The sequence below is a fragment of the Oncorhynchus nerka genome, linkage group LG20 (assembly GCF_034236695.1).
Source record: "Oncorhynchus nerka isolate Pitt River linkage group LG20, Oner_Uvic_2.0, whole genome shotgun sequence".
In the NCBI taxonomy this organism is placed as follows: domain Eukaryota; kingdom Metazoa; phylum Chordata; class Actinopteri; order Salmoniformes; family Salmonidae; genus Oncorhynchus; species Oncorhynchus nerka.
This window is the reverse complement of record NC_088415.1, coordinates 92,803,491-92,826,935: the sequence shown is the minus strand read 5'-3', so window position 1 is coordinate 92,826,935 and position 23,445 is coordinate 92,803,491. Positions and strand designations below refer to the sequence as shown.

General features: G+C 44.1%; 1 protein-coding gene across 1 annotated transcript in view; it reads left to right on the top strand.

The window, feature by feature from the left end:
* Window positions 1–1,916: 1,916 nt before the first annotated feature.
* The window catches only part of LOC115127082 (ras-related protein Rab-31-like), a 29,482-nt gene continuing 7,953 nt past the window's right edge, over window positions 1,917–23,445 (top strand). Inside the window, exons 1-4 of the mRNA XM_065005984.1 lie at window positions 1,917–2,269; window positions 9,103–9,182; window positions 11,237–11,318; window positions 12,572–12,643. Of these exons, the coding sequence (XP_064862056.1) occupies window positions 2,234–2,269; window positions 9,103–9,182; window positions 11,237–11,318; window positions 12,572–12,643 (270 nt within the window). The 5' untranslated portion in view covers window positions 1,917–2,233. The remainder of the gene's footprint in view (window positions 2,270–9,102; window positions 9,183–11,236; window positions 11,319–12,571; window positions 12,644–23,445) is intronic.

Below are 23,445 nucleotides of genomic sequence, written 5' to 3'. Positions count from 1 at the left end.
CAGGTGTTCGTTTCTTTCACCTCCAGATTAAACAGGGCTGGACCACCTGAACTACACTAATTTTCGCTTTACATTGGAAAAAACATTTTCCATTGCATGCTCTAATGATCACAACTCTCTTAGGAGTTATAGCTTCCCTCCCTCTCCTCGCCCCTATCTAGGCTCAAACCAGGGACCCTCTGCACACATCAACAACAGCCAACCTCGAAGCATCGGTACCCATCGCTCCACAAAAGCCGCGGCCCTTGCAGAGCCAAGGGGGAACAACTACTTCGAGGTCTCAGAGCGAGTGACGTCTCCGTTTGAAACGCTATTAGCGCGCACCACCGCTAACTAAGCTAGCCATTTCACATCGGTTCCACCAACACCACCGCTAACTAAGCTAGCCATTTCACATCGGTTCCACCAACACCACCGCTAACTAAGCTAGCCATTTCACATCGGTTCCACCAACACCACCGCTAACTAGCTAGCCATTTCACATCGGTTCCACCAACACCACCGCTAACTAGCTAGCCATTTCACATCGGTTCCACCAACACCACCGCTAACTAGCTAGCCATTTCACATCGGTTCCACCAGTGCAAGTCACGATCGTTCAGGAATACACAGTCTCTATGACCTGTTACAATGAAAACATGCTATCCGTCTCTATCGTTGTCTGTGATTGGTGAAAGCAGAAGAAGGAATGCACAGCTGAATGTTCGTGTACATTATTGTACCATTTATTTTTCTTTTTTTTTTGTACCATTTTTTTTGTACTGTATTTTCAGCTCTTATGAGTTTTTTTTTGGCGTTTTAATAAAAATAAAATGTATAAGTAACGATGTGAATTAAACCGAAATAATATTCTAATATTCTTGCCAGCAGCATACCACCCTGCATACCACTGCTGGCTTGCTTCTGAAGTTTAGCAGGGTTGGTCCTGGTCAGTTCCTGGATGGGAGACCAGATGCTGCTGGAAGTGGTGTTGGAGGGTCAGTAGAAGGCACTCTTTCCTCTGGTCTAAAAAAAAATATCCCAACTCCCCAGGGCAGACACTGCAAACCATCACGGTCACCTAATAATCCCCAGTTTACAATTGTCTCATTCATCCCCCTCCTCTCCCCTGTAACTATTCCCCAGGTTGTCGCTGTAAATGAGAATGTGTTCTCAGTCAATATACCTGGTAAAATAACGGATAAATAAAAAATAAATAGTGTGACAGCGTTCTATTCTACAGCATTGAAACATATTGGTATGAGCAAAACTGTTAGGATTTGAAATGAGACTTTGAAATGTTATTGTTAATTAATGAATGTGTCACTATTTAAATGGGTCTGCTGTTTAACTGCTTTAATCCTCAACATGAGATTATTTTCATATTGTCAAATAAAAAAAGGCTTTAGTAGTTTCCTGTGATGACTGTGAAAAAACAAAACTGTCAAACTGAATAATATTGTTTCCTTATTTGGTCGTCTCTTAACAAATACAAGTAAAAACCTCCCACAAAATATGATATCTTCTCAAACAATCAATCAATCAAAATGTATTTCCATCTCTTTTATGTGTCAGTGATATACAGAGCTTGACCTTGAGTCGCAATTAGCAAGTTGGCATCACCATAAGACAAATGTTTCCATTATATTCTCCACTGCTTGTCCTCTACTGAGTTGAAAGTTAATAAATTATTTGTTATCTTGTACTATACTTTCTTTCTGTCCCATCCGGGTCTTTTTTTTCCCCAGTCAGTTTCTCTCTTCCTCTTTGAACATAAAAGTAACAGAAGGGGTGACGGCCGTCACGTGACAGTGAGCGTTTCGGGTTGCTCCAACTGTTTTCCGTTATGTTTCGGGACGATGGTCATCATGGTGCGTTCAAGACAACTGGGAACTCGGGGAGTGGCGAACAAACGAGGTCAAATTATGACGTCGGTGATCTTCAAGTCGAAAAAGTCGAAGCTCTAGAAAAGATCCCCGAGCTTCCGAGTTGGATGACAGTTCAAATCGATTTTTTTTCTCCCAGTCGGAGATACCCCCCCGAGTTCCCAGTTGTCGTGAACGCACTGAAGTCGGAAGTCTGAGATTTCCGAGTTCCAAATTCCTAGTTGTTATGAACGCGGCATTAGTCTTGTCTAGGGGCTGGGTTTCTGTATTTTATCTAAAGAACAAATCCGTTGAACGCAAATATGGAGAGATAAAGACATTTAAAAGAAACGGAAGAAGTATGCCTATATTACCATAAGATTTTTAAAATGGCAATACGGGAACTAAAAGTGTGTCTTCTTGGGGTAAGTGAAATAAGTTATTGTTTGGCGATTGTCTTTGGAAATTCTTTGTCTGCGGTCCGTCTGAATATTTTTAGACTGAGAACGCGGCCGTTTGAAATCTTTTCTGTCTGGTATAATTTGACATCGCATAAGAACCGTTCCGTTTCTATCTTATTATCTTATCGAAGAACCGTTGCACACTGAGAGACATTTACTTTAGGAAAAGATGTGGAGGCGAAGCCACATAAACATAATCATAAACTTTCCCCGGCCAGTTATAGACCTGTACAATCCCGTCTGTAATATGTCAACTTTGTGATGTTGTTTATTATACTGCTGCATGGTTTGTGTTGTTGTCCTTGTCAATTGAGTGATTTCCCTTACCTTGCATTTTTTTTTTTTTTTTTTTTGCAATGGCTTTTCTGACTGTTAAATAGCAGCCATTACGTCACCATCCGGCTGGAGTTGTTACAAGTAGCCTGACCATTAGATTCTTCATGACACCGCTGAGAAGACAGCAAGAATTAGACCGTGACCTCGGCGCTTTATTTCAAAATAATAGTCCCGCAATGAAGATGGTAAAAAGAAAATCATGCAAATGATCGAAATACGTAAACATTTTATTAGGAAATGTTTGCAGACGTAACAATATTAAATATTTAACAATATTAAGAAAGCCAAATCGTTTAATAGCATTAACAGCAGAATTAATATTATACAATACTGTAATGAATCAGCAGGGAGCGTGTTTCGAACCCACGACCTTCGAGCCCGAGGTCCGGCGCGCGCTATCGACGCATGCTGGTTCGGCAGAGTCGATTTCCTCATTTATAAACCCAGGGTTGTTACAATACTGTTAACAACATTAAAGGGTAACGATTACTAGATAGTTATCATGGCAACAGCAGTAATTCAAATATCAAAACACTATTTATAATGCTACTGTTAATAATAATAACAATAACAATATTAATAATTATATTCTCATTATAATAATACACTTTAGAAAACACATTTAAATCCCATTGTTACTTAGCCCATGCATATTGCACAACGTTCAGAAAACAATTGTGTGTCCAATCAGCTTGAATGCAGTATGTTTTTTATATTGGACCGTACACAATTTCCTGTACATTGTGTCGCTGTAAAAGGTGGGTCCGTTTGACTCAGGAGCACTTCTACTTTGCAAGGTCATGATTGCTATTCTTTGTGGCCCTTTCAAGAGTTTTACAGTCTATTGACGCACCCATGCGTCAATTTAAGTAACATAGTAAAAAATAAATAATTAATAATAATCTCAACAAATTCTGCCAGTTTCAACTCGAGGTTTCAAGTTTCGAGACATTAGATCTAGTTGGTAAGTTTCAAGGGGCAGTGATGAAGCGGTGTTTCCCGGAACGTACGGTCAGATGACCACGAGAACGGAATCTTGGTAGAGGTGAGTGCCGACAGGGGGAAGGCCGGGGTGCTGTAACCCCAGATAAAGGGGCGATAAAAGTTGGCGAAACCCCAGGAAGCATTGCAGCTGCACCCTGGACGTAGGGCCAATCCACCACCGCTCTCACCTTCTTGGGATCCATCTGGACACTCCCAGCAGAGATGATGTAGCCCAGAAAAGTTTCAGTTTCAACTCTTATTTGGATGGGCTGCATCTCAATCCATCCGCCTCGCGCGGCCTTTCCGCATCTGAGGTGGAAGGTGGCCAAGCTACTGCTGTGTTTGATTGGTCTTCTCGTGAAAACGTCTGTAGCGCCCGATTGGGTTTTAGCCAACAAAACGAATGTGATCCCACTGTGGAAAAGGGGGAGACACTTACGAACACGATGGTGACTTGTCTGAAGGTACAAATTAAAATAGAAGTATGGAGGTTGTTTTACACCAACAAAAATGTGTCCAAAAAAACTCTAAATATTTCCTGAGGTAAAAGGAAAAGACACTTCAAAACCTTATTCCTTATGATTTGTACAGAACAAAAATATAAACGCAACATGTAAAGTGTTGCTCCCAGTGTTTCATGAGCTGAAATAAAAGATCCCAGAAATGTTCCATACGTACAAAAGCTTATTTCTCTACAATTTTGTGCACAAATGTGTTTACATCCCTGTTAGTGAGCATTTCTCCTTTGCCAAGATGATCCATCCACCTGACAGGTGTGGCAGATCAAGAAGCTGTTTAATCGGCATGATCATTACACAGGTGCACCTTGTGCTGGGGACAATAAAAGACCACTCTAAAATGTGCAGCTTTGTCACACAACACAATGCCACAGATGTTATGAGGGAGTGTGCAATTGACATGCTGACGAAAGGAATGTCCACCAGAGGTGTTGCCAGAGAATTGAATGTTAATTTCTCTACCATAAGCCACCTCCCAACATTTTTTTTTAAAAGAATTTGGAAGTACTTCCAATTGGCTTTACAACCGCAGCCCACATGTAACCACGCCAACCCAGTCCCTCTACATCCAGGTACAATACCTGCGGGATCGTCTGAGACCGGCCACCCGGACAGCTGGTGAAACTGAGGAGTATTTCTGTCTGTAACAAAGCCCTCTTGTTGGGAAACACTCAGTCTGATTGGCTTGGTCTGGCTCCTGGCTCCTGGCTCCTGCACAGTCATGTGAAATCCATGGATTAGGGCCTAATATTTGATCAGATAATACAAAAGAAAATGATACCTAAAGTATCTTATAATTCTAAATTAAATAGCTAAATGATCCATGGTATCCATGGTAATAGCTAAATGATCCATGGTATCCATGGTAATAGCTAAATGATCCATGGTATCCATGGTAATAGCTAAATGATCCATGGTATGACATTCCATTAAGACACAAACAGCGAATACAATGGGTGTAAACTTTACAGTGAAATGCTCGCTTACGAGCCTTTTCATAACGATGCAGAGTAAAATCAATGATAATATACAGTGGAGCTATATACAGGGAGTACCAGTACCAGATCAATGTGGAGCTATATACAGGGAGTACCAGTACCAGATCAATGTGGAGCTATATACAGGGAGTACCAGTACCAGATCAATGTGGAGCTATATACAGGGAGTACCAGTACCAGATCAATGTGGAGCTATATACAGGGAGTACCAGATCAATGTGGAGATATATACAGGGAGTACCAGATCAATGTGGAGCTATATACAGGGAGTACCAGTACCAGATCAATGTGGAGCTATATACAGGGAGTACCAGATCAATGTGGAGCTATATACAGGGAGTACCAGTACCAGATCAATGTGGAGCTATATACAGGGAGTACCAGATCAATGTGGAGCTATATACAGGGAGTATCAGATCAATGTGGAGCTATATACAGGGAGTACCAGTACCAGATCAATGTGGAGCTATATACAGGGAGTACCAGTACCAGATCAATGTGGAGGCTATATACAGGGAGTACCAGTACCAGATCAATGTGGAGCTATATACAGGGAGTACCAGTACCAGATCAATGTGGAGCTATATACAGGGAGTACCAGATCAATGTGGAGCTATATACAGGGAGTACCAGATCAATGTGGAGCTATATACAGGGAGTACCAGTACCAGATCAATGTGGAGCTATATACAGGGAGTACCAGTACCAGATCAATGTGGAGCTACATACAGGGAGTACCAGTACCAGATCAATGTGGAGCTATATACAGGAGTACCAGTACCAGATCAATGTGGAGCTATATACAGGGAGTACCAGTACCAGATCAATGTGGAGCTATATACAGGGAGTACCAGTACCAGATCAATGTGGAGCTATATACAGGGAGTACCAGTACCAGATCAATGTGGAGCTATATACAGGGAGTACCAGTACCAGATCAATGTGGAGCTACATACAGGAGTACCAGATCAATGTGAAGCTATATACAGGGAGTACCAGTACCAGATCAATGTGGAGCTATATACAGGGAGTACCAGTACCAGATCAATGTGGAGCTATATACAGGAAGTACCAGATCAATGTGGAGCTATATACAGGGAGTACCAGTACCAGATCAATGTGGAGCTATATACAGGGAGTACCAGTACCAGATCAATGTGGAGCTATATACAGGGAGTACCAGATCAATGTGGAGCTATATACAGGGAGTACCAGTACCAGATCAATGTGGAGCTATATACAGGGAGTACCAGTACCAGATCAATGTGGAGCTATATACAGGGAGTACCAGTACCAGATCAATGTGGAGCTATATACAGGGAGTACCAGATCAATGTGGAGCTATATACAGGGAGTACCAGTACCAGATCAATGTGGAGCTATATACAGGGAGTACCAGATCAATGTGGAGCTATATACAGGGAGTACCAGCACCAGATCAATGTGGAGCTATATACAGGGAGTACCAGTACCAGATCAATGTGGAGCTATATACAGGGAGTACCAGTACCAGATCAATGTGGAGCTATATACAGGGAGTACCAGTACCAGATCAATGTGGAGCTATATACAGGAGTACCAGTACCAGATCAATGTGGAGCTATATACAGGGAGTACCAGTACCAGATCAATGTGGAGCTATATACAGGGAGTACCAGTACCAGATCAATGTGGAGCTATATACAGGGAGTACCAGTACCAGATCAATGTGGAGCTATATACAGGGAGTACCAGTACCAGATCAATGTGGAGCTATATACAGGGAGTACCAGTACCAGATCAATGTGGAGCTATATACAGGGAGTACCAGTACCAGATCAATGTGGAGCTATATACAGGGAGTACCAGTACCAGATCAATGTGGAGCTATATACAGGGAGTACCAGTACCAGATCAATGTGGAGCTATATACAGGGAGTACCAGTACCAGATCAATGTGGAGCTATATACAGGGAGTACCAGTACCAGATCAATGTGGAGCTATATACAGGGAGTACCAGTACCAGATCAATGTGGAGCTATATACAGGGAGTACCAGTACCAGATCAATGTGGAGCTATATACAGGGAGTACCAGTACCAGATCAATGTGGAGCTATATGTTTTAGGTTATTATCCTGCTGAAAGTTGAATTCATCAGTGTCTGATGGAAAGCAGACTGAACCATGTTTTCCTCTAGCATTTTGCCTGTGCTTAGCTCCATTCTGTTTCTTTTTTGTCCTGACAATCTCCCCAGTACTTAACAATTACAAGCATACCCATAACATGATGCAGCCACCACTGTGCTTGAAAATATGGAGATATGTACTCGTGTTGTATTGTATTTGCCCCAAACATAACACTTTGTATTCAGGACAAAAAGCTAATTGCTTTGCCACATTTTCTTGTAGTATTACTTTAGTGTCTTGTTGCAAACAGGATGCGTGTTTTGGAATATTTTTCTTCTGTACGAGCTTCCTTCTTAACACTGTCAATTAGGTTAGTATTGTGGAGTAACTACAATGTTGTTGATTCATCCTCAGTTTTCTCCTACCACAGCCATTAAACCCTGTAGCTGTTTTAAGGTTGGTATCATTGTGAAATCTCTGAGTGGTTTCCTTCCTCTCCGGCTACTGAGTTAGGAAGGACACCATTATATTTGTAGTGACCGGGTGTATTGATCCACCCATTGGAAACCCTCCCTGGTCTTTGTGGTTGAATCTGTGTTTGAAATTCACTGCTCGACTGAGGGACCTTACCGATACAGTAATTGTAATGTGTTGGGTACAGAGATGAGGTAGTCATTCAAAAATCATGTTGAACACTATTATTGCACACAGAGTGAGTCCATGCAACTTATTACGTGACTTGTTAAGCACATTTTTACTCCTGAACTAATTTAAGCTTGCCATAACAAAGAGGTCGAATACTTATTGACACAAGACATTTCAGCTTTTCATTTTTTATTAATTTGTAAAACTTTCTAAAAACATTATTCCACTTTGACATTATGGGGGTATTGTGATGTCATTATGGGGTTATTGTGATGTCATTATGGGTTTATTGTGATGTCATTATGGGGTTATTGTGATTATTATGGGGTTATTGTGATGTCATTATGGGTTTATTGTGATGTCATTATGGGTTTATTGTGATGTCATTATGGGTTTATTGTGATGTCATTATGGGGTTATTGTGATGTCATTATGGGTTTATTGTGATGTCATTATGGGGTTATTGTGATGTCATTATGGGGTATTGTGATGTCATTATGGGGTTATTGTGTTTAGGCCGGTGAATATTCAGACTGGAACAACATAATGTGGGAAAAAAGTCAAGGGGTTTGAATCCTTTCTGAAGGCTCTGTGTGTCTAATAGGAAAAAGCGTACTGCATTTAAGCTGCTTGGCCACTCTCTTTAAGGGCCGCAGAATGAGCAGCGACGCTGCTGGGGGTTTCAACTTTGTGGAAACTAGAAGTGTTCCTGAGTAGAATGGACCCCCCCTTTTTACTGCAACACAACATACAGGCAATTATGTACAGTTCAATCAATTATAGGAAAAAAAATACATTGTTGACCATTTAGGCTTGAAAGATATAATAAATATATCACATAATATCTTTTAATTATTCTTTGTATGATAATTAGTATAAAATATATAGATAATTGTGTACATTTCCCATAATTTTTGCCCTAATTAGTCATTGACAAAGTATACAGGACAGACTCTTATTCTGAAGGATTCCAAAAATCCGTGACCAGGAAGTGCTTAGTTATTCTTGCCTGCTTCACAATGGTCTACATGACGACACCAACAAAACATTGTGTCCTTGGTTTGCAAAACAAGTAACACAGGCTACTAGGATGCTTTTGGCAATAACATACTGTATCTTCTCAACCATGTTTCTAGTCTATTTTTTGTCTTTTGTAGACAGACAGAGCAACCCCTACATTGCATTTCACCAACTTCATTCTTTTTGCAGGATACTGGAGTGGGCAAGTCAAGTATTGTATGTCGTTTTGTACAAGACCATTTCGACCACAACATTAGTCCAACTATAGGGTAAGTTGTCAGAGCATTAATACCTTCTTCTACGCAATAGGTAGCAACAGGACAACTGTTCTGTTGTGGACACCTTTTCAGGAATCTCAATTTAATTGCATTAAAATCGAAAATAAGACTCAAACCCAAGTTCTCTGTTTTCCTTGTCCAAGGAGGAAAATGAGATTAGTAAAATATGTGTTGGGATGATTTTGCTGGAAATAAGGGCTTTATATCCAAAGACCGTTTTCTTTGTCTGCTATCTCATCTGATTGTGTCATAATAGATCTGGTAGTAACCAGTCAGTGAATCTAAAACAGGAGATGGATAACTGGCGGGCCACAGTGAATCTAGAACAGGGATGGATAACTGGTGGTGCGCGGGCCACAGTGAATCTAGAACAGGGATGGATAACTGGCGGTGCGCGGGCCACAGTGAATCTAGAACAGGGATGGATAACTGGCGGTGCGCGGGCCACAGTGAATCTAGAACAGGGATGGATAACTGGTGGTGCGCGGGCCACAGTGAATCTAGAACAGGGATGGATTACTGGCGGTGCGCGGGCCACAGTGAATCTAGAACAGGGATGGATAACTGGTGGTGCGCGGGCCTCAGTGAATCTAGAACAGGGGTGGATAACTGGTGGTGCACGGGCCTCAGTGAATCTAGAACAGGGATGGATAACTGCCGGTGCGCGGGCCACAGTGAATCTAGAAGAGGGATGGATAACTGGCGGTGCGCGGGCCACAGTGAATCTAAAACAGGGATGGATAACTGGCGGGCCTCAGTGAATCTAGAACAGGGATGGATAACTGGCGGGCCACAGTGAATCTAAAACAGGGATGGATAACTGGCGGTGTGCGGGCCACGGTGAATCTAGAACAGGGATGGATAACTGCCGGGCCACAGTGAATCTAGAACAGGGATGGATAACTGGCGGGCCTCAGTGAATCTAAAACAGGGATGGATAACTGGCGGGCCTCAGTGAATCTAGAACAGGGATGGATAACTGGCGGTGTGCGGGCCACGGTGAATCTAGAACAGGGATGGATAACTGGCGGGCCACAGTGAATCTAGAACAGGGATGGATAACTGGCGGGCCTCAGTGAATCTAAAACAGGGATGGATAACTGGCGGTGCACGGGCCACAGTGAATCTAGAACAGGGGTGGATAACTGGCGGGCCACAGTGAATCTAGAACAGGGATGGATAACTGGCAGTGCGCGGGCCACGGTGAATCTAGAACAGGGATGGATAACTGGCGGTGCACGGGCCACAGTGAATCTAGAACAGGGGTGGATAACTGGCGGTGCGCGGGCCACAGTGGATCTAGAACAGGGATGGATAACTGGCGGTGCACGGGCCACAGTGAATCTAGAACAGGGATGGATAACTGGCGGTGCGAGGGCCACGGTGAATCTAGAACAGGGATGGATAACTGGTGGTGCGCGGGCCACAGTGAATCTAGAACAGGGGTGGATAACTGGAGGTGCGCGGGCCACAGTGAATCTAGAACAGGGGTGGATAACTGGCGGTGCGCGGGCCACAGTGAATCTAGAACAGGGGTGGATAACTGGCGGTGCGCGGGCCTCAGTGAATCTAGAACAGGGATGGATAACTGGCGGGCCTCAGTGAATCTAGAACAGGGATAGATAACTGGCGGTGCGCGGGCCACAGTGAATCTAAAACAGGGATGGATAACTGGTGGTGCGCGGGCCACAATGAATCTAGAACAGGGATGGATAACTGGCGGTGCACGGGCCACATGGCTCCCTTTTTTGTCAGCCTGAGGACCAATTTCCACAATGTGCAGAATTGCAGGAAATACATTTTTAAAACGTAAATGTTTTCACTTCACGGGGGGGGGCGCTAAAATGTTTATCTCGCAGGGAGGGGGCACTGTGTCCCCTCATGATGAGTTCTATTTGTTTTGTGTGGCCCCCACCCCCCTATCAAAGTTACCCGTCGTTGCTCTAAAACAGGAAACATTTAGTTATTGTATTTCCTTCTGTCATCCACAGTTGTATAATGGAGAGACCAACTGCTAGGCCTAACGTTCTGTGTGTTACTTGCAGGGCATCGTTTTTAACCAAGACGGTCCCGTGTGGACACGAACTACACAAGTTCCTCATCTGGGACACAGCGGGACAGGAAAGGGTGGGTTTAGGTACCTCGTCTATATGTTTTCAACTGCTCATCCCCCTTCGTCTGTTCATCCTTCTTCTGTTTTATATCTCTACACTGCTGGAGACACCCGATCACTGGACACTCTAATAAATGGATCACTAGTCACTTTTAAACAATGCCACTTTAATAATGTCTACATGTCTTACATTACTCCTATCACCTTGTATATACTGTATTTTATACCATCTACTGCACCTTGCACTCTGCCGCTCGGCCATCGCTCATCTGTATACTCATATGTACATATTCTCATTCACCCCTTTAGATTTGTGTGTATCAGGTAGTTATTGGGAAATTGTTAGATTACTTGTTAGATATTACTGCACTGTCAGAACTAGAAGCGCAAGCATTTCGCTACACTCGCATTAACATCTGCTAACCAGGTGTATGTGACCAATAACAATGTGATTTTATTTGGTTTGCCAGCTTGAGCTAAACTCATTTCGGGTCAGAGATTTTATACAAATCTGCCCACATTGTTTATGTTTCATTAAAACAAAAATGTCCTACAGTAGCTTTTACTGCTTGCTAGGAGGTAAAAGTGTGGTTCCAGGGGTCAGTGGAGAGAGTTGGCATGGCAACCCTTTTCACTGTTTACTTCTTGGTTCCAAAGTATGTATCCATGATGCGTCCTTTCGAAGGAATCATGTGATTGGTTATTTTCTGAGACACACTGAGAGATCAGGGTTCGAGGTTCGTAGCACTGTTGTGGCTTGATGACTCACAAGGGTGGGGTGTAAAATGGAAGTGTGTGTGTGTGTGTGTGTGTGTGTGTGTGTGTGTGTGTGTGTGTGTGTGTGTGTGTGTGTGTGTGTGTGTGTGTGTGTGTAAATAAAAAAATGTGTAGGCTGGCCATTATGCTGACTGGGCAGGAGTGGGTTGGTTAGCGAGAGAGAGAGAGAGAGAGAGGGAGAGAGAGGAGAGAGAGAGAGAGGGAGAGATATATACTGGGCAGGAGTGGGATAGATAGATAGATAGATAGATAGATAGATAGATAGATAGATAGATAGATAGATAGATAGATAGATAGATAGATAGATAGATAGATAGATAGATAGATAGATAGATAGATAGATAGATAGATACTGGGCAGGAGTGTGTTATAACACGATAATATCGGCCAATGAACCGCAACAGTTACCATTATTTGGGCTTTTGTGCAGATAGGAATTAACGCTGTTGATCTACTACCCACTGTAACTTAATGTGTCGTTGTGTTCCAGTTCCACTCGCTGGCCCCCATGTACTACAGAGGCTCTGCCGCAGCTGTCATTGTCTATGACATCACCAAACTGGTAAGGAACTCACAGGACTCACAGACATTATAGCCTGGTCCCAGTTCCATTCTATTTGTGCCGTCTTGCCAACTCCTATATACATTGTCATGCCAAACTGATCTGAGACCAGGGCTCCTATTCATAAAGCTTCTCGGAGTATCAGTGCTGACACTGCCTTTTTAGGTGATTATTAATCAGTTTAGATGGGCAGGGAAGACCTGATCCTAGATCAGTCCAGAGCTGTGGATAATGAAGACCTGATCCTAGATCAGTCCAGAGCTGTGGATAATGAAGACCTGATCCTAGATCAGTCCAGAGCTGTGGATAATGAAGACCTGATCCTAGATCAGTCCAGAGCTGTGGATAATGAAGACCTGATCTTAGATCAGTCCAGAGCTGTGGATAATGAAGACCTGATCCTAGATCAGTACAGAGCTGTGGATAATGAAGACCTGATCCTAGATCAGCCCAGAGCTGTGGATAATGAAGACCTGATCCTAGATCAGTCCAGAGCTGTGGATAATGAAGACCTGATCCTAGATCAGCCCAGAGCTGTGGATAATGAAGACCTGATCCTAGATCAGTAGAGCTGTGGATAATGAAGACCTGATCCTAGATCAGCCCAGAGCTGTGGATAATGAAGACCTGATCCTAGATCAGTCCAGAGCTGTGGATAATGAAGACCTGATCCTAGATCAGTCCAGAGCTGTGGATAATGAAGACCTGATCCTAGATCAGTCCAGAGCTGTGGATAATGAAGACCTGATCCTAGATCAGTCCAGAGCTGTGAATAATGAAGACCTTATCCTAGATCAGTAGAGCTGTGGATAATGAAGACCTGATCCTAGATCAGTCCAGAGCTGTGGATAATGAAGACCTGATCTTAGATCAGTCCAGAGCTGTGGATAATGAAGACCTGATCCTAGATCAGTACAGAGCTGTGGATAATGAAGACCTGATCCTAGATCAGCCCAGAGCTGTGGATAATGAAGACCTGATCCTAGATCAGTCCAGAGCTGTGGATAATGAAGACCTGATCCTAGATCAGTCCAGAGCTGTGGATAATGAAGACCTGATCCTAGATCAGCCCAGAGCTGTGGATAATGAAGACCTGATCCTAGATCAGTAGAGCTGTGGATAATGAAGACCTGATCCTAGATCAGCCCAGAGCTGTGGATAATGAAGACCTGATCCTAGATCAGTCCAGAGCTGTGGATAATGAAGACCTGATCCTAGATCAGTACAGAGCTGTGGATAATGAAGACCTGATCCTAGATCAGCCCAGAGCTGTGGATAATGAAGACCTGATCCTAGATCAGTACAGAGCTGTGGATAATGAAGACCTGATCCTAGATCAGCCCAGAGCTGTGGATAATGAAGACCTGATCCTAGATCAGTCCAGAGCTGTGGATAATGAAGACCTTATCCTAGATCAGTAGAGCTGTGGATAATGAAGACCTGATCCTAGATCAGTCCAGAGCTGTGGATAATGAAGACCTGATCCTATATCAGTCCAGAGCTGTGGATAATGAAGACCTGATCCTAGATCAGCCCAGAGCTGTGGATAATGAAGACCTGATCCTAGATCAGTCCAGAGCTGTGGATAATGAAGACCTGATCCTAGATCAGTACAGAGCTGTGGATAATGAAGACCTGATCCTAGATCAGCCCAGAGCTGTGGATAATGAAGACCTGATCCTAGATCAGTCCAGAGCTGTGGATAATGAAGACCTGATCCTATATCAGTCCAGAGCTGTGGATAATGAAGACCTGATCCTAGATCAGTACAGAGCTGTGGATAATGAAGACCTGATCCTAGATCAGTCCAGAGCTGTGGATAATGAAGACCTGATCCTAGATCAGTCCAGAGCTGTGGATAATGAAGACCTGATCCTAGATCAGTAGAGCTGTGGATAATGAAGACCTGATCCTAGATCAGTCCAGAGCTGTGGATAATGAAGACCTGATCCTAGATCAGCCCAGAGCTGTGGATAATGAAGACCTGATCCTAGATCAGCCCAGAGCTGTGGATAATGAAGACCTGATCCTAGATCAGTAGAGCTGTGGATAATGAAGACCTGATCCTAGATCAGTAGAGCTGTGGATAATGAAGACCTGATCCTAGATCAGTAGAGCTGTGGATAATGAAGTCCTGATCCTAGATCAGCACAGAGCTGTGGATAATGAAGACCTGATCCTAGATCAGTCCAGAGCTGTGGATAATGAAGACCTGATACTAGATCAGTCCAGAGCTGTGGATAATGAAGACCTGATCCTAGATCAACCCAGAGCTGTGGATAATGAAGACCTGATCCTAGATCAACCCAGAGCTGTGGATAATGAAGTCCTGATCCTAGATCAGTAGAGCTGTGGATAATGAAGACCTGATCCTAGATCAGTAGAGCTGTGGATAATGAAGACCTGATCCTAGATCAGTCCAGAGCTGTGGATAATGAAGACCTGATCCTAGATCAGCCCAGAGCTGTGGATAATGAAGACCTGATCCTAGATCAGTAGAGCTGTGGATAATGAAGTCCTGATCCTAGATCAGTAGAGCTGTGGATAATGAAGACCTGATCCTAGATCAGTAGAGCTGTGGACAATGAAGACCTGATCCTAGATCAGTACAGAGCTGTGGATAATGAAGACCTGATCCTAGATCAGTCCAGAGCTGTGGATAATGAAGACCTGATCCTAGATCAGTAGAGCTGTGGATAATGAAGACCTGATCCTAGATCAGTAGAGCTGTGGATAATGAAGACCTGATCCTAGATCAGTACAGAGCTGTGGATAATGAAGACCTGATCCTAGATCAGTAGAGCTGTGGATAATGAAGACCTGATCCGAGATCAGTAGAGCTGTGGATAATGAAGACCTGATCCTAGATCAGTCCAGAGCTGTGGATAATGAAGACCTGATCCTAGATCAGCCCAGAGCTGTGGATAATGAAGACCTGATCCTAGATCAGTAGAGCTGTGGATAATGAAGACCTGATCCTAGATCAGTACAGAGCTGGATAATGAAGACCTGATCCTAGATCAGCCCAGAGCTGTGGATAATGAAGACCTGATCCTAGATCAGTAGAGCTGTGGATAATGAAGACCTGATCCTAGATCAGTAGAGCTGTGGATAATGAAGACCTGATCCTAGATCAGCACAGAGCTGTGGATAATGAAGACCTGATCCTAGATCAGTCCAGAGCTGTGGATAATGAAGACCTGATCAGTCCAGAGCTAGATCAGTCCAGAGCTGTGGATAATGAAGACCTGATCCTAGATCAACCCAGAGCTGTGGATAATGAAGACCTGATCCTAGATCAACCCAGAGCTGTGGATAATGAAGTCCTGATCCTAGATCAGTAGAGCTGTGGATAATGAAGACCTGATCCTAGATCAGTAGAGCTGTGGATAATGAAGACCTGATCCTAGATCAGTACAGAGCTGTGGATAATGAAGACCTGATCCTAGATCAGTCCTGTGGATAATGAAGACCTGATCCTAGAGCAGTAGAGCTGTGGATAATGAAGACCTGATCCTAGATCAGTCCAGAGCTGTGGATAATGAAGACCTGATCCTAGATCAGTCCAGAGCTGTGGATAATGAAGCCCTGACCCGAGATCAGTAGAGCTGTGGATAATGAAGACCTGATCCTAGATCAGTCCAGAGCTGTGGATAATGAAGACCTGATCCGAGATCAGTAGAGCTGTGGATAATGAAGACCTGATCCTAGATCAGTCCAGAGCTGTGGATAATGAAGACCTGATCCTAGATCTGTGGATAATGAAGACCTGATCCTAGATCAGTAGAGCTGTGGATAATGAAGACCTGATCCTAGATCAGTACAGAGCTGTGGATAATGAAGACCTGATCCTAGATCAGCCCAGAGCTGTGGATAATGAAGACCTGATCCTAGATCAGTACAGAGCTGTGGATAATGAAGACCTGATCCTAGATCAGTAGAGCTGTGGATAATGAAGACCTGATCCTAGATCAGTAGAGCTGTGGATAATGAAGACCTGATCCTAGATCAGTCCAGAGCTGTGGATAATGAAGACCTGATCCTAGATCAGTCCAGAGCTGTGGATAATGAAGCCCTGACCCGAGATCAGTAGAGCTGTGGATAATGAAGACCTGATCCTAGATCAGTCCAGAGCTGTGGATAATGAAGACCTGATCCTAGATCAGTAGAGCTGTGGATAATGAAGACCTGATCCTAGATCAGTACAGAGCTGTGGATAATGAAGACCTGATCCTAGATCAGCCCAGAGCTGTGGATAATGAAGACCTGATCCTAGATCAGCCCAGAGCTGTGGATAATGAAGACCTGATCCTAGATCAGTAGAGCTGTGGATAATGAAGACCTGATCCTAGATCAGTACAGAGCTGTGGATAATGAAGACCTGATCCTAGATCAGCCCAGAGCTGTGGATAATGAAGACCTGATCCTAGATCAGTACAGAGCTGTGGATAATGAAGACCTGATCCTAGATCAGCCCAGAGCTGTGGATAATGAAGACCTGATCCTAGATCAGTACAGAGCTGTGGATAATGAAGACCTGATCCTAGATCAGTAGAGCTGTGGATAATGAAGACCTGATCCTAGATCAGTAGAGCTGTGGATAATGAAGACCTGATCCTAGATCAGTCCAGAGCTGTGGATAATGAACACCTGATCCTAGATCAGTCCAGAGCTGTGGATAATGAAGCCCTGACCCGAGATCAGTAGAGCTGTGGATAATGAAGACCTGATCCTAGATCAGTCCAGAGCTGTGGATAATGAAGACCTGATCCTAGATCAGTAGAGCTGTGGATAATGAAGACCTGATCCTAGATCAGTAGAGCTGTGGATAATGAAGACCTGATCCTAGATCAGCCCAGAGCTGTGGATAATGAAGACCTGATCCTAGATCAGCCCAGAGCTGTGGATAATGAAGACCTGATCCTAGATCAGTCCAGAGCTGTGGATAATGAACACCTGATCCTAGATCAGCCCAGAGCTGTGGATAATGAAGACCTGATCCTAGATCAGTACAGAGCTGTGGATAATGAAGACCTGATCCTAGATCAGTAGAGCTGTGGATAATGAAGACCTGATCCTAGATCAGTAGAGCTGTGGATAATGAAGACCTGATCCTAGATCAGTCCAGAGCTGTGGATAATGAACACCTGATCCTAGATCAGTCCAGAGCTGTGGATAATGAAGCCCTGACCCGAGATCAGTAGAGCTGTGGATAATGAAGACCTGATCCTAGATCAGTCCAGAGCTGTGGATAATGAAGACCTGATCCTAGATCAGTACAGAGCTGTGGATAATGAAGACCTGATCCTAGATCAGTCCAGAGCTGTGGATAATGAAGACCTGATCCTAGATCAGCCCAGAGCTGTGGATAATGAAGACCTGATCCTAGATCAACCCAGAGCTGTGGATAATGAAGACCTGATCCTAGATCAGTACAGAGCTGTGGATAATGAACACCTGATCCTAGATCAGTACCAGAGCTGTGGATAATGAACAGTCCTAGATCAGAGCTGTGGATAATGAAGACCTGATCCTAGATCAGTACAGAGCTGTGGATAATGAAGACCTGATCCTAGATCAGTACAGAGCTGTGGATAATGAAGACCTGATCCTAGATCAGTACAGAGCTGTGGATAATGAAGTCCTGATCCTAGATCAGTAGAGCTGTGGATAATGAAGACCTGATCCTAGATCAGTAGAGCTGTGGATAATGAAGACCTGATCCGAGATCAGCCCAGAGCTGTGGATAATGAAGACCTGATCCTAGATCAGTACAGAGCTGTGGATAATGAAGACCTGATCCTAGATCATCTGTGGATAATGAAGACCTGATCCTAGATCAGTAGCTGTGGATAATGAAGACCTGATCCTAGATCAGTCCAGAGCTGTGGATAATGAAGACCTGATCCTAGATCAGTCCAGAGCTGTGGATAATGAAGCCTGATCCTAGATCAGTAGAGCTGTGGATAATGAAGACCTGATCCTAGATCAGTCCAGAGCTGTGGATAATGAAGACCTGATCCTAGATCAGCTGTGGATAATGAAGACCTGATCCTAGATCAGTACAGAGCTGTGGATAATGAAGACCTGATCCTAGATCAGCCCAGAGCTGTGGATAATGAAGACCTGATCCTAGATCAGCCCAGAGCTGTGGATAATGAAGACCTGATCCTAGATCAGTAGAGCTGTGGATAATGAAGACCTGATCCTAGATCAGTCCAGAGCTGTGGATAATGAAGACCTGATCCGAGATCAGTAGAGCTGTGGATAATGAAGACCTGATCCTAGATCAGTCCAGAGCTGTGGATAATGAAGACCTGATCCTAGATCAGCCCAGAGCTGTGGATAATGAAGACCTGATCCTAGATCAGTAGAGCTGTGGATAATGAAGACCTGATCCTAGATCAGTACAGAGCTGTGGATAATGAAGACCTGATCCTAGATCAGCCCAGAGCTGTGGATAATGAAGACCTGATCCTAGATCAGTACAGAGCTGTGGATAATGAAGACCTGATCCTAGATCAGTCCAGAGCTGTGGATAATGAAGACCTGATCCTAGATCAGCCCAGAGCTGTGGATAATGAAGACCTGATACTAGATCAGTCCAGAGCTGTGGATAATGAAGACCTGATCCTAGATCAGTCCAGAGCTGTGGATAATGAAGACCTGATCCTAGATCAGTAGAGCTGTGGATAATGAAGACCTGATCCTAGATCAGTCCAGAGCTGTGGATAATGAAGACCTGATCCTAGATCAGTCCAGAGCTGTGGATAATGAAGACCTGATCCTAGATCAGTAGAGCTGTGGATAATGAAGACCTGATCCTAGATCAGTCCAGAGCTGTGGATAATGAAGACCTGATCCTAGATCAGCCCAGAGCTGTGGATAATGAAGACCTGATCCTAGATCAGTAGAGCTGTGGATAATGAAGACCTGATCCTAGAAGTCCAGAGCTGTGGATAATGAAGACCTGATCCTAGATCAGTAGAGCTGTGGATAATGAAGACCTGATCCTAGATCAGTAGAGCTGTGGATAATGAAGACCTGATCCTAGATCAGTCCAGAGCTGTGGATAATGAAGACCTGATCCTAGATCAGTAGAGCTGTGGATAATGAAGACCTGATCCTAGATCAGTAGAGCTGTGGATAATGAAGACCTGATCCTAGATCAGTAGAGCTGTGGATAATGAAGACCTGATCCTAGATCAGTCCAGAGCTGTGGATAATGAAGCCCTGACCCGAGATCAGTAGAGCTGTGGATAATGAAGACCTGATCCTAGATCAGTCCAGAGCTGTGGATAATGAAGACCTGATCCTAGATCAGTAGAGCTGTGGATAATGAAGACCTGATCCTAGATCAGCCCAGAGCTGTGGATAATGAAGACCTGATCCTAGATCAGTAGAGCTGTGGATAATGAAGACCTGATCCTAGATCAGTACAGAGCTGTGGATAATGAAGACCTGATCCTAGATCAGTAGAGCTGTGGATAATGAAGACCTGATCCTAGATCAGCCCAGAGCTGTGGATAATGAAGACCTGATCCTAGATCAGCCCAGAGCTGTGGATAATGAAGACCTGATCCTAGATCAGTAGAGCTGTGGATAATGAAGACCTGATCCTAGATCAGCCCAGAGCTGTGGATAATGAAGACCTGATCCTAGATCAGCCCAGAGCTGTGGATAATGAAGACCTGATCCTAGATCAGCCCAGAGCTGTGGATAATGAAGACCTGATCCTAGATCAGTAGAGCTGTGGATAATGAAGACCTGATCCTAGATCAGCCCAGAGCTGTGGATAATGAAGACCTGATCCTAGATCAGCCCAGAGCTGTGGATAATGAAGACCTGATCCTAGATCAGTCCAGAGCTGTGGATAATGAAGACCTGATACTAGATCAGTCCAGAGCTGTGGATAATGAATACCTGATCCTAGATCAGCCCAGAGCTGTGGATAATGAAGACCTGATCCTAGATCAGTCCAGAGCTGTGGATAATGAAGCCCTGACCCGAGATCAGTAGAGCTGTGGATAATGAAGACCTGATCCTAGATCAGTCCAGAGCTGTGGATAATGAAGACCTGATCCTAGATCAGTCCAGAGCTGTGGATAATGAAGACCTGATCCTAGATCAGTCCAGAGCTGTGGATAATGAAGCCCTGACCCGAGATCAGTAGAGCTGTGGATAATGAAGACCTGATCCTAGATCAGTCCAGAGCTGTGGATAATGAAGACCTGATCCTAGATCAGTCCAGAGCTGTGGATAATGAAGACCTGATACTAGATCAGTCCAGAGCTGTGGATAATGAATACCTGATCCTAGATCAACCCAGAGCTGTGGATAATGAAGACCTGATCCTAGATCAGTCCAGAGCTGTGGATAATGAAGTCCTGATCCTAGATCAGTAGAGCTGTGGATAATGAAGACCTGATCCTAGATCAGTAGAGCTGTGGATAATGAAGAACTGATCCTAGATCAGTCCAGAGCTGTGGATAATGAAGACCTGATCCTAGATCAGTCCAGAGCTGTGGATAATGAAGCCCTGACCCGAGATCAGTAGAGCTGTGGATAATGAAGACCTGATCCTAGATCAGTCCAGAGCTGTGGATAATGAAGACCTGATCCTAGATCAGTACAGAGCTGTGGATAATGAAGCCCTGACCCGAGATCAGTAGAGCTGTGGATAATGAAGACCTGATCCTAGATCAGTCCAGAGCTGTGGATAATGAAGACCTGATCCTAGATCAGTACAGAGCTGTGGATAATGAAGCCCTGACCCGAGATCAGTAGAGCTGTGGATAATGAAGACCTGATCCTAGATCAGTCCAGAGCTGTGGATAATGAAGACCTGATCCTAGATCAGTACAGAGCTGTGGATAATGAAGACCTGATCCTAGATCAGTAGAGCTGTGGATAATGAAGACCTGATCCTAGATCAGTAGAGCTGTGGATAATGAAGACCTGATCCTAGATCAGTCCAGAGCTGTGGATAATGAAGACCTGATCCTAGATCAGTCCAGAGCTGTGGATAATGAAGCCCTGACCCGAGATCAGTAGAGCTGTGGATAATGAAGACCTGATCCGAGATCAGTAGAGCTGTGGATAATGAAGACCTGATCCGAGATCAGTAGAGCTGTGGATAATGAAGACCTGATCCTAGATCAGTCCAGAGCTGTGGATAATGAAGACCTGATCCTAGATCAGCCCAGAGCTGTGGATAATGAAGACCTGATCCTAGATCAGTAGAGCTGTGGATAATGAAGACCTGATCCTAGATCAGTACAGAGCTGTGGATAATGAAGACCTGATCCTAGATCAGCCCAGAGCTGTGGATAATGAAGACCTGATCCTAGATCAGTAGAGCTGTGGATAATGAAGACCTGATCCTAGATCAGTACAGAGCTGTGGATAATGAAGACCTGATCCTAGATCAGCCCAGAGCTGTGGATAATGAAGACCTGATCCTAGATCAGTAGAGCTGTGGATAATGAAGACCTGATCCTAGATCAGTAGAGCTGTGGATAATGAGCTCCTAGATCAGTAGAGCTGTGGATAATGAAGACCTGATCCTAGATCAGTCCAGAGCTGTGGATAATGAAGACCTGATCCTAGATCAGTCCAGAGCTGTGGATAATGAAGACCTGATCCTAGATCAGTAGAGCTGTGGATAATGAAGACCTGATCCTAGATCAGTAGAGCTGTGGATAATGAAGACCTGATCCTAGATCAGTACAGAGCTGTGGATAATGAAGACCTGATCCTAGATCAGCCCAGAGCTGTGGATAATGAAGACCTGATCCTAGATCAGTAGAGCTGTGGATAATGAAGACCTGATCCTAGATCAGTACAGAGCTGTGGATAATGAAGACCTGATCCTAGATCAGCCCAGAGCTGTGGATAATGAAGACCTGATCCTAGATCAGTACAGAGCTGTGGATAATGAAGACCTGATCCTAGATCAGTAGAGCTGTGGATAATGAAGACCTGATCCTAGATCAGTAGAGCTGTGGATAATGAAGACCTGATCCTAGATCAGTCCAGAGCTGTGGATAATGAAGACCTGATCCTAGATCAGTCCAGAGCTGACCCGAGATCAGTAGAGCTATATGAAGACCTGATCCTAGATCAGTAGAGCTGTGGATAATGAAGACCTGATCCTAGATCAGTCCAGAGCTGTGGATAATGAAGACCTGATCCTAGATCAGCCCAGAGCTGTGGATAATGAAGACCTGATCCTAGATCAGTAGAGCTGTGGATAATGAAGACCTGATCCTAGATCAGTCCAGAGCTGTGGATAATGAAGACCTGATCCTAGATCAGTCCAGAGCTGTGGATAATGAAGCCCTGACCCGAGATCAGTAGAGCTGTGGATAATGAAGACCTGATCCTAGATCAGTACAGAGCTGTGGATAATGAAGTCCTGATCCTAGATCAGCACAGAGCTGTGGATAATGAAGACCTGATCCTAGATCAGTCCAGAGCTGTGGATAATGAAGACCTGATACTAGATCAGTCCAGAGCTGTGGATAATGAATACCTGATCCTAGATCAACCCAGAGCTGTGGATAATGAAGACCTGATCCTAGATCAACCCAGAGCTGTGGATAATGAAGTCCTGATCCTAGATCAGTAGAGCTGTGGATAATGAAGACCTGATCCTAGATCAGTAGAGCTGTGGATAATGAAGACCTGATCCTAGATCAGTACAGAGCTGTGGATAATGAAGACCTGATCCTAGATCAGTCCAGAGCTGTGGATAATGAAGACCTGATCCGAGATCAGTAGAGCTGTGGATAATGAAGACC